This window comes from Ostrinia nubilalis, chromosome 8 (genome assembly GCF_963855985.1).
Source record: "Ostrinia nubilalis chromosome 8, ilOstNubi1.1, whole genome shotgun sequence".
NCBI lineage: Eukaryota > Metazoa > Arthropoda > Insecta > Lepidoptera > Crambidae > Ostrinia > Ostrinia nubilalis.
Genome location: NC_087095.1, coordinates 4,658,727 through 4,674,078, shown reverse-complemented (window position 1 = coordinate 4,674,078; position 15,352 = coordinate 4,658,727). Strand labels below are relative to the sequence as shown.

Here is a 15,352-nt window from a genome sequence, read left to right as displayed (position 1 = left end):
TTACTTAAAGTAGTTGAAACAGTGGTTTTGCGACTTCTGGCTTGATAACGACAGGAAATAAATGGAATTTTCCGTTAAGGCCGGGTAGCAGAGAAAATGGCGAAAATGAGGTTTTCATTTTTCATTTTTGAGGTACTAAACAGTAAAATTAAAGGCTAAGATTTTTATTGGGCATAGTTGAGGATATTTTCTAGGGCTATTAACGGATGGAAACACGATTTGATGAAGTTGACTCGATAGAATAAATTCCCAAAGTTACCTCTATTCGTTTTCTATTTATGGTTTTATTTTTAAAATAAGCGATTTGAGATTCTAAATCTTTTACTAAACTAAAGTTCAGAAATAACTTGAGGGCTTTTAACGGATGAAATTTTTATATTGCGTCTTATTTAGTTACTATGTTAAAAAATGTGGAAAAAATCGTCCATGACGGCTTGGACAATCTCAATCAGTCGCGCGGTGGCGCTTACGGAGGACGGACGCGTGTCAGTTTTTTGGACGTGACAGTTCGCGATTTGTCAATATTTTTGACAATGATGACTTTGATGAGTCACAGTATAATAATATCAGTGTTACTGGAGAAAGCTTAAATTCAATTCAATTTTGTCTACCTATTGAAATTTAAATCGTTCGCATCCTTTTAAACGAAGACTCTACTCATGATACATAGTACATTCCTCAAATATGAGACAAAACCAATGAGTTAAAATTACATTTTAATAGTACCTACATACAATCGTCTTACACTCTTTAGAAGAGCACACTGACACAAATAAATAATAAAAAATACTGTCTAAGGTCTGTAGCTAAAGGTCTAATATGTAAGATAGAAGAATCTTCTAGCCAAAAAGATGGCAGATGCAGCAGATGTCAACGGATTTAAAACTGGAGTTCATATGACTCCTTGTAGACTTGAGTCTCTAGAGCGTCCCTTCCTCCACCATGCGTAAGAATTTTCACAAAAATACTGTCTAAGGTCTGTAGCTAAAGGTCTACGCTGCAAGATGGAAGAATCTTCTAACCAAAAAGATGGCAGATGCAGCAGATGTCAACGGATTTAAAACTGGAGTTGATGTGAGTCCTTGTAGACTTGACTGTCTAGAGCGTCCCTTCCTCCACCATGCGTAAGAATTTTCACAAAAATACTGTCTAAGGTCTGTAGCTAAAGGTCTAAGCCGTAAGACAGAAGAATCTTATAGCCAAAAACATGGCAGATGCAGCAGATATCAACGGATTTAAAACTGGAGTTCATGTGTATCCTTGTAGTTTTGAGTCTCTAGAGCAGTGGTTCTTAACCTTTAAGTCATGATACCATTTTACCAAATTTCTGTCTTGTCAGGGACCACCTCATAATCGGTCAAAACCAGTTTGACTGCAAAAATCAGTTAAAAGTGGTTTTGACCAAGGTGTGCAAGTGCACATCGTGGACCACTTGGAATGCCTCCAGGGACCACCAGTGGTCCGCGGACCACCGGTTAAGAACCACTGCTCTAGAGCGTCCCTTCCTCCACCATGCGTAAGAATGTTTCAAAAATACTGTCTAAGGTCTGTAGCTAAAGGTCTAAGCTGCAAGATAGAAGAATCTTGGATAGGAATAGGATAGGACTGGCAGGCACCACCTTGCAATGTCATCCTCTCATTGTTATCTGTAATGTATATTATTTTTAAAATGTATTTAAAAAATAAAATGTTCGTTTTATTATTTCAATAATCTGACCTCTTAACTCAACTACACTACACAAACACCTTTGTTCGCAACTGTACTGACGAAACCTCGATATTATACCGTTCATTTAAGATGGCAAGCTTTTTGCTGCGGTAATGCACTCCAGGTAACCGAGTGTGATGCTTATTGCTCATAGTGATTTTCGATACAGAGCCCCGTACATACGTTATACATAAATTATGGAAAGAAAACACCCAGACCAATACAAACAAATATGTATGCAATTTTAGTATGATATTTTTATTTATTAATAAACAAAAAGACTGAACAAAATTGATGCGTGTACTGATTAATGTAATTAACCACATGCAAAGCTTTGTGAATTGCAACAACTATAATTTATTATCCAAGCTCTAAATAATCGCTACTACGAGTAACTGATCATAAAATGTTTTTCCAATCGCTCAAGCTCCCGAGGATCTACCGATAGGTCGGGTGACGTAATCTTGAAATTCTTTTAGCCGGCGCGGAACTTCCAGAAGGTCGGGTGACGCCACGCCTCTTTGAACCGTGTTTACTTTGGCAGTTATATTCTATGTTTATTCGATTCTAAAATATATTCCCAAAAATTTAGAAAGTTGTTTTAATTTGTATCACTTGGATATGATTTGTATTAGAAAGTGCTGTGAGTGTGACGCTTGAACGGAAGGAAGTCAACCTAACCTAACCAACTGCGTATTTCCAAACTGCGTATTTCTATACTGTGTAGCCGCGAGAGCTCTTTGGCGCGCTGTCTTCGGCGAAGTATTGCGCGCGCAGATTTTGACAGCGCGAAATACCTACTTTAGCAGAAATACCAAGCCTTAAGCCTTCAGACATTGAAAGTTACCAGTTTCAATTTAAACGTTGGATTCTAAGGTTAATTGTGCTAAATTACTCGTGTAGATTGTCTTGTTAATCTAATTTATACCGCTCGAACAATGCCTACCTACAAATAACAAATTGCCTATTTTCAGCACCAATTAGAAGTGTGCTTAATCCAACGCGAATTTCAAATATCCAATCCAATTATACGTGTTGCCCGCGAATATTTATCCGGTTTGTTGGCGGTGCACTAGAAATAGATTAGTATCGATCATCGTCCAATTTGGTCAACAGTTCCTCGACCTGTCGGTAGACACACGCTACTCGACGGTGATGGATGGCACCGACTAGCACACATTGCGGTTGAGTATTTCACGTTTGATTGCTGGCATTATTTCAGCAGAGAACAAGAATTCTCGCTACGATAACAGCCGCTGTATTTCCCAAAAATATTTTATCTCTATCACTTTCACGAGCATCTCTTGGTGAGCAACAGAGACAAATAGATGGAAAGCAGTTTGCTGACTACACACAGATTTATTTTAGAAACTTTGAGGCAGATTGTTGGTTTCTGTTGGGAGGAAATTGGCAATAAAACCGGGGGAGTGCCGGACTTGGGCGTGCTTCCGTCCGATTTACTTCTCACGTCTACTCTCCTAACTTTGTGAAGTAACTTATGGTATACATACATACTTTGAGTCTTCCTACCTAATGTATAGAATAGATGTCAGGTAGTTTAATACATAGCGAGTCGAATCAGATTTCTGTAGGTCTTTCGCGTAATATTATTTACTTACTCACATAGGATAAATCCAATCCCCAAGGAATACTAGTGTCTTTTTTGCGACAAAATGAATTACGTACACGTATAGTACCTATATCAAATGCCACACTATAACGTAACGTAATATACAGGGTGGAAACGATAAGTGATCTCACTCGATTATTTCTAAACTATAAGAGTTATCAAAAAACCAATTACTGATCCTGAAAGCGCTTCATGTGCTCTATGAAACGGTACCAATAATAGGTTACAGAATAAACTGGATCTATCCGAAAATTCAATGTTTCCGGCTTCCATACATTTGGTGCACCCTCATAATATTAAAAACGGGTAGTATTTAAACGAGTGACTGTAAATTTATGTTGTAAGTGTCAAAAATAATTAATGTGGGCTAAAGAATTACTAAGTGAGCGACTGAGTGCGAGTAACGAAAAATCAAAATAACAGCATCTTACAATAAAAAATTGAGTTCCTTAAAATACAAAATGAGAAGCTTCATAATATTTGAGCGACCTAATATTTGATTGAGTGTCAACGTTAGGTCCTGCATTTTTTTCAATATTTGGCAAATGCTTTTTTTATACTGAGCGGTATTTTTAACTTTAATGAAGTGTTTCGAATGCAAAAACTACTTTGAAAAATACTGTTATGATCAGCGTATTATGAGCCCAAATTTAAATAAAAAATGATCTTATGAAATAAATATTTGACGGAACACTATTCTAGTAGCGAAAAAAATAAATCATTAAAATTTAAGGGTAGGTAATCAAATGAAACAATATATTACGAAAAATGAAATAAATTTGTATTTTCTTAATCGAATCAACAAAAAAAAAACAAAATAAAATAAGTCGCTTCTGTCAACCCAAAAAAAAGTAATCTTATTAATAAGGTTCATTGATTGGTACCTATGAGGATTGAGGAGCTCTACCTACTCATCGTCACTGTATGATAAGTGCTGGCTTGGACTTAGCGGGCCGGCCTCATTTTCTTTCTTCCAATAGGTATCAGTTTTGCTTCCAGTGTGGCGGTGTTGTTAGTTTGAGCTGAATTGCTAGACCCAAAACGTGTTTGCATACATATTTTGTTAAAAATTCGGGACAGTCGCCCCGCCCCCATTCAAATTCGCGCGCTGTAACAATCTGTAGTTTTCATTAATAAAGCGTATCAAAATAAAAAACATGAGACCTCAAATATAATATCAGTAACCAATAATCATTAATAAAGCAGCTCACAAAACTTTGCTTAGTATTAACTTTTTTGTAGTTCGTTCAGTAAAACCTCAATTAGAAAAATCTAATGTATCTTCATATTAAAGTTGCCCTCTCTGTATTTCTAGTCGCTCACTTAGTAATTTAGTCGCCCGGATAGTATTTTTATGTCTGAAATGTAATAATCAAAACCCACATTTTGTAAGCTCGTTCTGGATTTTATTATTGATCAATATTCGTCGTTAGTTTGGTAAATTTTTCGCTTACTCAAATTCATACCGCTCAAGGTATTAAAACAGTATGCCATCATCAGTCGCAAAGTTTTTTTTTAGTCGCTCGTTTTATAATTCCCCATTAAAAACTACACGAGATATCGTAAAACTGATTACTGCATCCTAAAAGTGCTTCACGAGCTCTATCTAACGGTATCAACATTAAGTTACAGAATAAACAGGATCTATCCAAAAATTCAATGTTTCCATCTTCCATACACTTAGTACTATCACAGTCATGGCACTCATCTCTTGTTAATATCATAGCAAGTAAAGCCTAAAAGTAATGTTTTCCGTAAATAATTCTAAATAAGAATGCAATTTACGAGTTGATTTTGAGTTTATTATTTAATTTAAAAAAAATACACTACTAATATTGTGTGGTTAGCATACATTTAGTATGGAAGCTGGAAACATTGAATTTTCAGACAGTTCCAGTTTATTCTGTAATTTGTTATTGGTACCGTTTGAAAGAGCTCATGAAGCACTTTCAGGATCAGTAACTAGTTTTTGGATATCTTGTATAGTTTAGAAATAATTGAGTGAGATCACTTATCGTTTCCACCCTGTATAAATTTCGTCATATTATATTATGTACAATAATAAATATTTACCACAAGCTAGGTTATTTGCAAAAGCAAAATTATGTGACGAAACAAATGAAATGAAAACCATATTGGGTTAACATAATACATTAAAGACACCTGTTACATAAAGTTGTTTGTACGTGATTGTAAGGGAAGCTATGAAATCATATGTAACATAATACAACATTTTGATGCGAATATTTGGCATGCCTGGTACTTATATTAAGCACGTGTGTTATTTCAATTCGGATTCCAAACGTCCTTTGAGGTCGTAGCTCTCGTAGTAAACTATGAATTCGTAGCTGAATGTGTCGTAGCTCTCGTAGCAAACGTGTCGTAGTCGTAGCTAGAGTTCGTAGCACAATGTGTCGTAGTCGTAGCTAAACGTAGTACACTAAACGCTACGAACATTTTTCATTGAAGTTGAGATCTAAATGTTATTCCAACAAACCCTTATATTCTTTTAGAAAAAATATACTTTTAACTATTCACTTTCTTAATGCATGTACGCACGAATTCTCTTTGCAAGTTACAGCGAATATTGTATTTTCAATTCAGTCAAAGCGATTTCCACTTAAATAATAATATGCGCATAATAAATTTTAAACTAGCGATTTGCTTTGTGTCTTTATTGATGTTCGCAGAAAGGTTGTATTGTAATGAGCTTAACTTCTTAAGCTAGACTTACTTAAACACAGAATGAATTCAAAGTAAAAGAATAATTCTCGAAAATAATGAAAAAAATATTCGTGTTAGAAAATATTATCTTTTTGCAGGACCGACTTTGATTTATAATTCATGCCGGCTAGCATAAATATTGGATAAGTTCACCAAGCTCCTACTTCAGCATGGTCTATGGAAACGGGACTATTTCTACTTAACATTTGATAGCGGTCCATAGATCTGACACCAGTATACAGTGTGTCCGGGCATGTAGTGATCAAACTTTAAGGGCGTAATCTATGGACAATTTTATCGGTGAAAATACTTTAAATTTGGGGCTTGACCCATTTCTCGCATATTTACAAAGATTTAAGTTTTTAATTTTAAGTTTTCACCTCTTCCTTCAAAAACAAGTGATAGCGTGGGTAGTTTAACATTAATAAGCAAAAATTTTATATCATGCGATAGCCAATAAAATTATCTATTAGTAGAAGTAGAAAACAGATACAAGTTTCATACATTTTAAGGGTGTAAGAATGGATTTAATTAGAAATAAACACGATTTTTTTCACATCTTTTTCTATGATATGGCTTGTAATTCTGGGATTATGTCAATATTCGTACTCATTACAGCGATTACAAGTAACAGAGTACGGAATAAATTGTCAAAGCCCACACAAAAATTTAAAAAGCCGAAGACACTTATAACTAGCCCTGTGACGACGGTGGAGTAGAATAGGACTAAAATAAATACCCCTACTCGGCTAGCATGCGGATTGTACACCACTTACCTCTGGTTAATAAGGGTCGTCCTCCTTCAATGGAAACCTGCTGATGACTAAATGACTTACCTGATAGCAAATAAGCGCCATGCGCCCATCATGTGACCAGGAGAAGTGTGTGACGGGGGTGCTGCGGTCATTGATCAGCTCGATGCTCCAGCGGCCCTCGTACTTGATCCACACGAAGATCACGCCCGAACTGTCGCACGAGGCCAACTTCTGGTACGGCTCGTTCCATTTCACAAGAATCACCTGCGAAGCAAAATTGTCTTTGTATTATCGATGTTAAGATTTACTTTAGAATAAACCATTACGAGGACAACTAACATAAACAAAAGATACGTTATTCACGTGTGATGGGAAATAGACTTAGTACTGACTGTGATAAGATCTATTTTAGAATACAACATTAGGTACATAACCAACACAGACAAAAGATAAGTTACTTCAAATATAAATTCCTCGTGAAAATCTTTGAAATTCGAACGTGCATTTTCACCTTTTGTGAAAAGCAGTATCCTGAGATTGCGATGCGATTGCAAAGGACTTGCTTTGTCCTCTGCGATATTGAGCTGTTTGAAGATGGAACTTTATGTCACGAGCAAGATACGAAAGATTGTCACGAAAATCTTATCTCGTTCGTGGAATAAATACAACAAATTGTCAAGAAAAACAGATCTTATGTTTCACATTATGTCAAAATACCCAAGTTATTTTTTCAAATAAATTTTATTTGAGCGTTGAAAAAGCTGCCCTTATTTGCTTAGCAAATGGTTCTTAAACAAAGTTGCAATTTATGTTAATCCAGTCGTTTTATCATAGAGTGCTTCGTTCGTCTCTTGTAAAACAAATACCGAGATTCATTGCCAATAAAACGCAAATTGAATCTGCAAAACGTGACATTAAGTTTACGAGAGAAATAAAGTAGGTAATGTTTAAGAGCATTACGCTAATGTACATGTAGCTTATCCGTAAAGCTCAGCCACCTGTTATTTTTTATGGAACCCACGTCCTTCTTCAAAATTAACGCCATTCGAAGCAACCCACTAACTGCCTAACGAGAAAAAAATGTTTGTGTACACGATTTATTGCGACATAATAAAGAAAAAGAAAAAAGGCAAACAGGTAAAGGAACAGCGTTTTTTGAACGCTGTCTTGAACAGATTCGACTGAATGACTCGAGTTCATTCAAGCAACTCCTAAACGACTCATACTAAAGTAAACGATTTAAAAATAATTTTTATCTAAAGTGAGTAGGTATATTTAACATCATAAAACAAACAGTATTCAACAATCTAACAATTTACTAGCTGAAAAAAAAAACTAAAATGTTATTCAGAAAAATCCAATTTATAACACAAGATTGGGATTAATTGTTTCTTTCAGTGAGGTTTATTAACTTTCTTTTCAAATGGAGTAGGCGCGAGCTCCATTATCGACTTAATTAGGAGAACTAATTATGTTCCCACTCGTATATTAACGGCCTGACTTGATGAAGCCTGTTAGACATTTAATTTAGGCTCTCTAGGGCATGTAAGTTACGCTTACACATGTCAAATTAGTAACTTAATAGTTTATTAATCTGGAAGGTAAATCCTGGTTTCGTATTTGTATTAATAGAACATCAAAACAAAATTAATTCATAATAATTTTAAATTGGGGCTGACTGGATATTAAAGATCATTGTGCCATTTCAGCCCGCAATTACTCTCAAAAGTTTTTATCTCACAGAATGATGTCTACAAGAAATAAAAACAACTGACAACTGCCTATTAAATAGAAAGAAAGAAGAAGCACACTCTCATGTGAGCTATCCTCGGCATGAGAGTGGAGCTATATTTAACGAGCCCTTTGTGAAGATAAGCAACACAGCAAGAAAAAACAAACTGTTAAGCATTAAATCACTTCAAAGCCTTTGACGGCGACGTTTTTAAGACAATTTAGAGACGAGCAAACATGCAACGAGAGGAGTCAGGAGGGTTTATGTTCAATTACTGACGAATAATATAAAAGGCGAAGGTCGTGTGAAGTTGAAGCTGCCCGAGGGAGCGGGTTCACGTTCCCCTCACGTAATTAAAACAAATATTTCTTTTGCTACATCATGGCATAATGAGATTCTTTTCTGTTAATAAAAATTTAAGTGCTCCGGTTAACTCCGTGTCCAAGGACTTGCAAATTGTTTGTAGCAATTTCAAATGCTTACTTTGTGATGCTCTTGAACTTTACGTGATGGGATCGCTATTCTCTGAAGTGTGTTTTGCGTTGTTTGTGACGGAGAGCCGTCTTGAAACACAATGGACGATAAAGTTTGGCTACAAGCTTCGATAAAAGGAGTCCGATAGCAGCCTGTTATTCTTTATGGAAACTGCAGTAAAATAAGCCAACTGTATACAATGTTTTCGTATTTCAATATTCGTTCCGTTGTTGTTAGCAACTTTTTATTTTCCTTCCAGAGTTGTAAACTAAGCTAGCATAGCGTTCCCAACATTTGAAGTTTTAATAACGAGCTACCTAACTAAGTTCTACACCGTTGAGAGAATGGCGGTAGAGACTCAGTCACTGTTGACACTTTTTGTTTATTTTAGGGAATAAAATTCACTAGTAAGCGCGAGCTAGGCAGGTAAAATATAATTTAAACACCATTACAAAGTGGATGGGATCGATTTTTATAGGGATTTGTTTGTTCTTTGTAATTTACTTATTTGTTACGGCAGTTTCCTCAATTGGAAATGAAAGCTTTTGATATCTGAATTAACTTCAAATTCATTCGGACGCAAAATTACATTCCGTTTCCTTGTCCTTTGTACACGTCCTTATTTACGTGTTTCCATTAAACTGTATGACTGTTAATTGAGATGGTGAACGTTAGGGGCGATCTGGGATTCAAACTTCGGCGGAATTCCTGTAATGAAAGCAAACTAAGCCGTGGCGATTATCCGCAAATATGGCCAAGGTCGCTCGCCACTAACTAGGTCGATGGCGGCCATTTGCGGTTTCTTTGCCAAATAACGTAACTCCATTGTTTTCTTGCATGAAACAGTTAATCACGAAATTAATGTCTGCGAAATATCGACACAATCAAATTACCTACAGGAAATAATTCACAAACAGTTCAGCCAAAATCTTTAGCCAAATAGTAACCGTAATTCAGTATTGTGTAACATAGTTTCAGACATTTTATGTACTCGTATTATGTGACCAAGGTCGATCAATACAGCTTCCTATAAATTAGGTACATTAATACAATTAATCAATATGTAGGTATACCTATCTTTAAGCAAACACAACATATAACATATTTGTTGAGCAGACTCAAATCAAACAAATAGTTCGTACTAATGAGAAGTTCACATTGATGTTTACCAAACAAAGTCACATGTTGCGAGTATACAAATACGCCCAATGTTAAAATATTGATTCAATCAGTCAGTAAAGTATACATTTGGTTACTCAAACAGTTACTTCAAACTTCAAAGTAGAGTGATACTGGTGATACATTGAATTTCACACACACATTCAAAGAAATCGGAATGCCTTATGTTGAGATGTTATTCGAATTATTTATAGGCATTTTATAATCGAAGGGCAATGATTCAGAGAACAAAGAGCTTCAACCTCAAACTGGCAAAGTACTAATAAGACGGGTTTGTAGGACAGGAAATCACGCGAGCCCAAAAAGGAGGTCCTGTGAAACAAGAATACTAAAAAACTTGGACTTACAGATTTAATATAGGATTTTGTACGTAGATAGGCTAACATAGCGATATTATTAAGAGTACCTACTCTTTTAAAAAAAAGATTCTTAGAATTCACCAATCATCGAATATTTGGAAAGGACAGCGACGGATTTCGTCCCTTCTGTTAGACGAAATTTCCAATAAAAATGTAACAAGCAGAAAACTGTTTCAGGGTAAGTGAACGAATAAATCAATCAGTATTTCAGAATTGGATGCAAAAAGAAAATTCGTGATTAAGTAAGATTTATTCACGGCAATATTTAAATAGTAATGTAGGTGTAAATTTTTAAATTTAATTATAGGCCTGCTAGAAGCTTATCTAATTGAGAAATTTATTAATTGCGAGTAGAATTAAATAAAATTTTAAACTTTTTGTATGCGCAAACGTTTATTTATTTATCTTTTCCGTATCGAAACGTAAGATGTTTCGGTTCCTACAAGGCTCCTTTGTATTGAAGAAGGCACTTGTACTTCAAGAGGGCCCTTAGTAATAGACAGCCATTGAGTCAAAGTGGGAAGGAGACCATTACTTTTATTAGCAAGGATTCTACCTAGGAAATAATCAATATAAACCTAATTCAATAAGAAATAATGTTTACTTTCACAATTCAGACGACGATAGAAATGATTCGTGAAAGCACTCTAATACCACTCCTTTATTTCTTCGACAACAATGATCTAAAATTAATAGAAACCCGTTTTAACAAAGCAAGCTCTCAGAAAAATACTAGAGTCTGTCTGTAGAGCGCCCATTTAAGCGATATTTTCTTAGAAATCTCTTTGATCTGCCATTGGTTTTACATCTAAAAGCTTTTATTCTATAAATATCGTAAAATAATAATATTAAGAAAGTCTACAGATTATACGTACTTATTGTAGATATAGTTGAGTGAGAGATTAAGTTGAGGTTTTCATTATCAAATACTTAACACACTTTACTTCTAGAAATATCAGATTAGCGGTTTTGTAGAGTTAGGTACTTTCCTGTTAGGTATTATAATTTCATAGTTACAAATCGACAAGCTATAAATACAAATGGCAGAGAATAGGGAAAATGTAATAACGTGTGTTCGATCTCCAAGTCCTGAATATATTCAGTTAAACAGAGCTCAAGCCGTCTTCGAAGAGATTGCTTGAGGAAAACATGAGGAAATAAGTACACGAAGGCAATATTAGGTTGTTCCCTGGAAAATATCCGGGAAAGTTCTGACTGTATATCGTATCGTTGAAATTTTACATTTCGACCATGAAAGGCAGAAAATGTGGTTAGGACATTTCAGACTTCGTAGTATATCGATATGGAAATTAATTCCGTGTTTCAGAGGGCACGGAGAGTCAATCGAACCGTGCCTGTCGCTCATACTATGTCAGTTCATGAAGTCTTACATCATGATTATTACAGCTCACGCGATGCAAGAATAAATACTTACGGTTGACGTCCAGAGCAAACAGTTAATTTTTCCATTTAACAACCTATAATCGTGGTCATTTTAACTGACAGTTCTGACTGTACTGTTATTGCCGCGAATGCACTGCGAGTGTGACGACTCACAACGCAAACGTGACACCGACTAGCGGGCCAAGTTGGTATTTAGTAGTTATCATAATAAGGTCCACTGTTTGCACGGATGTACGAGTAGACTAAGGAAGCAATATCTAAACATTAGGGCTCCCCAATCCGTGTGGTCAGTAAGGGATCCTCTATTTGCCTATGGTAAATTAGAGCACAACCCGTGCTCCTGTAGTGGAGAGTTGAAACTAAATTACCAAAGATAATGATGAAATTAGAGGGGGTCGTGCTCCTGCAGTGGAAACTAAATTACCTAATGATGACGATGGAGAAATTAGAGCGGGTCCTGCTCCTGGAGTGGAGGATAATGATAAGATAATGATGATTTGCGCACTCACGTCAGAACGGTGCCCGCGAAGATTATAGTTTGTGCGCAGGGGCAGCTCGTGCGGCCGACGCGCGTGCGACGACGTGAACGTCACGCCGACGACACCGCGCATGTTTCCACGATGATGATGAAGGTGATGATGATAATGATGATTAACTCACGTCAGAGCGATGCCCACGCAGGTTGTAGTTGGTGCGCAGGGGCAGCTCGTGCGGCCGACGCGCGTGCGACGACGTGAACGTCACGCCGACGACGCCGCGCACGTTGCCCTGACGATGATTGGTTAGGTCGCCTATAGACGACGCGCCCTGATAATGATGGATGATGAAGGCGGCCTATAGATTCACGTCAGAGAGGTGCCCGCGTAGATTGTAGTTGGTGCGCAGAGGCAGCTCATGCGGCCGGCGTGCGTGAGACGACGTGAACGTCACGCCGACGACGCCGCGCACGTTGCCCTGACGATGATGAAGGTGATGATGATAATGATGATTGACTCACATCAGAACGGTGCCCACGAAGATTATAGTTGGTGCGCAGTGGCAGCTCGTGTGGCCGGCGTGCGAGGGACGACGTGAACGTCACGCCGACGACGCCGCGCACGTTGCCCTGATGATGATGAAGGTGATGATGATAATGATGATTAACTCACGTCAGAGCGATGCCCACGCAGGTTATAGTTTGTGCGCAGGGGCAGCTCGTGCGGCCGACGCGCGTGCGACGACGTGAACGTCACGCCGACGACGCCGCGCACGTTGCCTGTCGCCAGCCAGCCCTCCTGGTAGTAGTTGTTGCGGTTCAGCTTCCAGCCCTCCTCCTGTACAGATTACCAAGTGTTATTAGTACATTAAAACTTATTCCTGTTTACATATTATAAGCAAATTACATGGATTAGAATTAAAAGCAACTTTAACATCAATCAGAATAAGGCTAGGTTCGATTGTTTGGCAATGACAAGGGAAAGCTTTTCCCTTTGCTTTGAATTTCAGCAGTACTGAATGTCGAAATTTCAGCCAGTTGAAAAGTCTTTCTTTCTTTTTCTTTTTCAAATTCTTTATTGCTCCATGATGGTACACAAAGGTTCTTACATAATAATTCATGGCTAGAATGGTGTCGCTGTAATGAAGTTGTTTGGATTTGAAAAAAAAACTACATACGTTACCCTATGGATATGTTCTTTATTGTGCATAAATGTCTCTACCACACGACTATGTGAAACTAGCCCTAAATAATGAGTTGCTTTTGGTTGTCACGTTTATCAATGTTTCTCACACACTCAAAACACAGTAATATGATTTTCAAGTAATCAAAACATTAAGTATAGGTATTACTTTACAAAGTAACTATAAAGTAAATATACCTACTACTTTACAAAGTAACTATAAAGTAAATAAACCGCAGAAACAATAACGAGTTTAGCTAAATAGGCGTAAGACAGGTAAGTCTCTTATAAAGGATATTTAGTACAGTAATTTAGGCCCTCGCCGACTTGAGCCTACAATTAATGGCAAATTACTTTGAACGCTGCTCTCATTTTATCTGTGCTGGTTTGAGGGGCCTATTATACAGTGTGGAATTAATTGGTTACTAGGAAGTGTGATTTATTGAACCCTCGAGTCTATGGAGTTTATTGAGGCCCAATAAAACCATATTTGCGACTATGTAGAGCAGGTCATCGTTACTTAGTCATCCATCATCAAACTAAATTGTTATGTAAGAAGTACAAAGGTACTATTATTCCTTGAATTTCAATTAAGCCACTAACATTATGCTTCCTCATAAGAATCTAACGAAACATCAAAAGTTAAATCAGATTTTATTCAGAAGTACGCGCAATAAAGTTGCTACGAGCTACGAAGTTGCTACGATTTTTTATTACATTTGAAACGGAAATAAATGCATCGCGTACTTTAATATTCTATCGGAAACGGGGAAACTAGCTTAAAGGACGAACGGCTTTAGGTAATGTAAAAAGTTATAGGCTATACAAACTTGCAAGGGTTCACATTTCCATAATATAAAAGCGGTGACTTCATACTTTCTTGCCACTTGAACTTTGTTATCAGTTTCAATAGAACCTTGTGGGGATTAAGTTTTTAAATATCAAATTCTTTTGAATCAATATTTGACTTGAAAATATCGTGATTTTATTCACACCTAAATCATAGTTGTAGGCTTTTATGCAAAGTTTTCATTATGCCATTTCAAATTCAAATTTTCAGTGACTTTTCAAGCTTATCTCGACTACATAATCCTATCGGATGCAATTCGTTACTCAGGAAGCGATCGTGATTGCACTCGAAATATACGGGGGTGACGGGCCGTCCTCCGTCCGGGCTGACCGGAGATCGAAGGCGAATTGGCAATTAGCCAGATATTACCAGCATCGGCTGTAATCCGTCCATCGCCTCCAATTAACACTGATTTCTTACCACTAACGCTCTCAAGCAACAGGTTTATGGGACTGCGTAGTTACGCCGCAAAAAGCCAACAATGTCGCTGCGAGAATTGCTTTTATAACCTTTACGCCCGCGCCCATAAACATTAGCTAGAGATTTTTGTTTCGCAGTAAGACATCTTACTTAACTAGAGAATTATTAATGAAGTTGCTTACAGTTGCCGTTTCATTGTTGAGATTTTATTCAACTGAGCTACTAAAATATTTATTTAGTATTTAAAACAAAACGAAGAAAAATATCGGAAAAACAAAAGTAAAATAAAGATTTATACCTAAGCACCTTACTGAAATAAATTGTTAGGCAATCGTTTTTGGACATTGTTGTCATTGTTTTGTATTTATAGCGCCAAAAGATATAAGTAATAATTACCACCTTCGGAACCAAATTAACATCGAAACTAGAACTGTGCCGCTTCCGTACCTAGCACCTGAA

General features: G+C 36.9%; 1 protein-coding gene across 1 annotated transcript in view; it reads right to left on the bottom strand.

The window, feature by feature from the left end:
* Nucleotides 1-15,352, bottom strand: part of LOC135074146 (tubby-related protein 4) — a 54,839-nt gene that overhangs the window by 36,667 nt on the left and 2,820 nt on the right. The window contains exons 2-3 of the mRNA XM_063968453.1: nt 13,114-13,278; nt 6,899-7,081 (exon numbers count right to left, since the gene is read on the bottom strand). Coding sequence (XP_063824523.1) covers nt 6,899-7,081; nt 13,114-13,278 — 348 coding nt within the window. The remainder of the gene's footprint in view (nt 1-6,898; nt 7,082-13,113; nt 13,279-15,352) is intronic.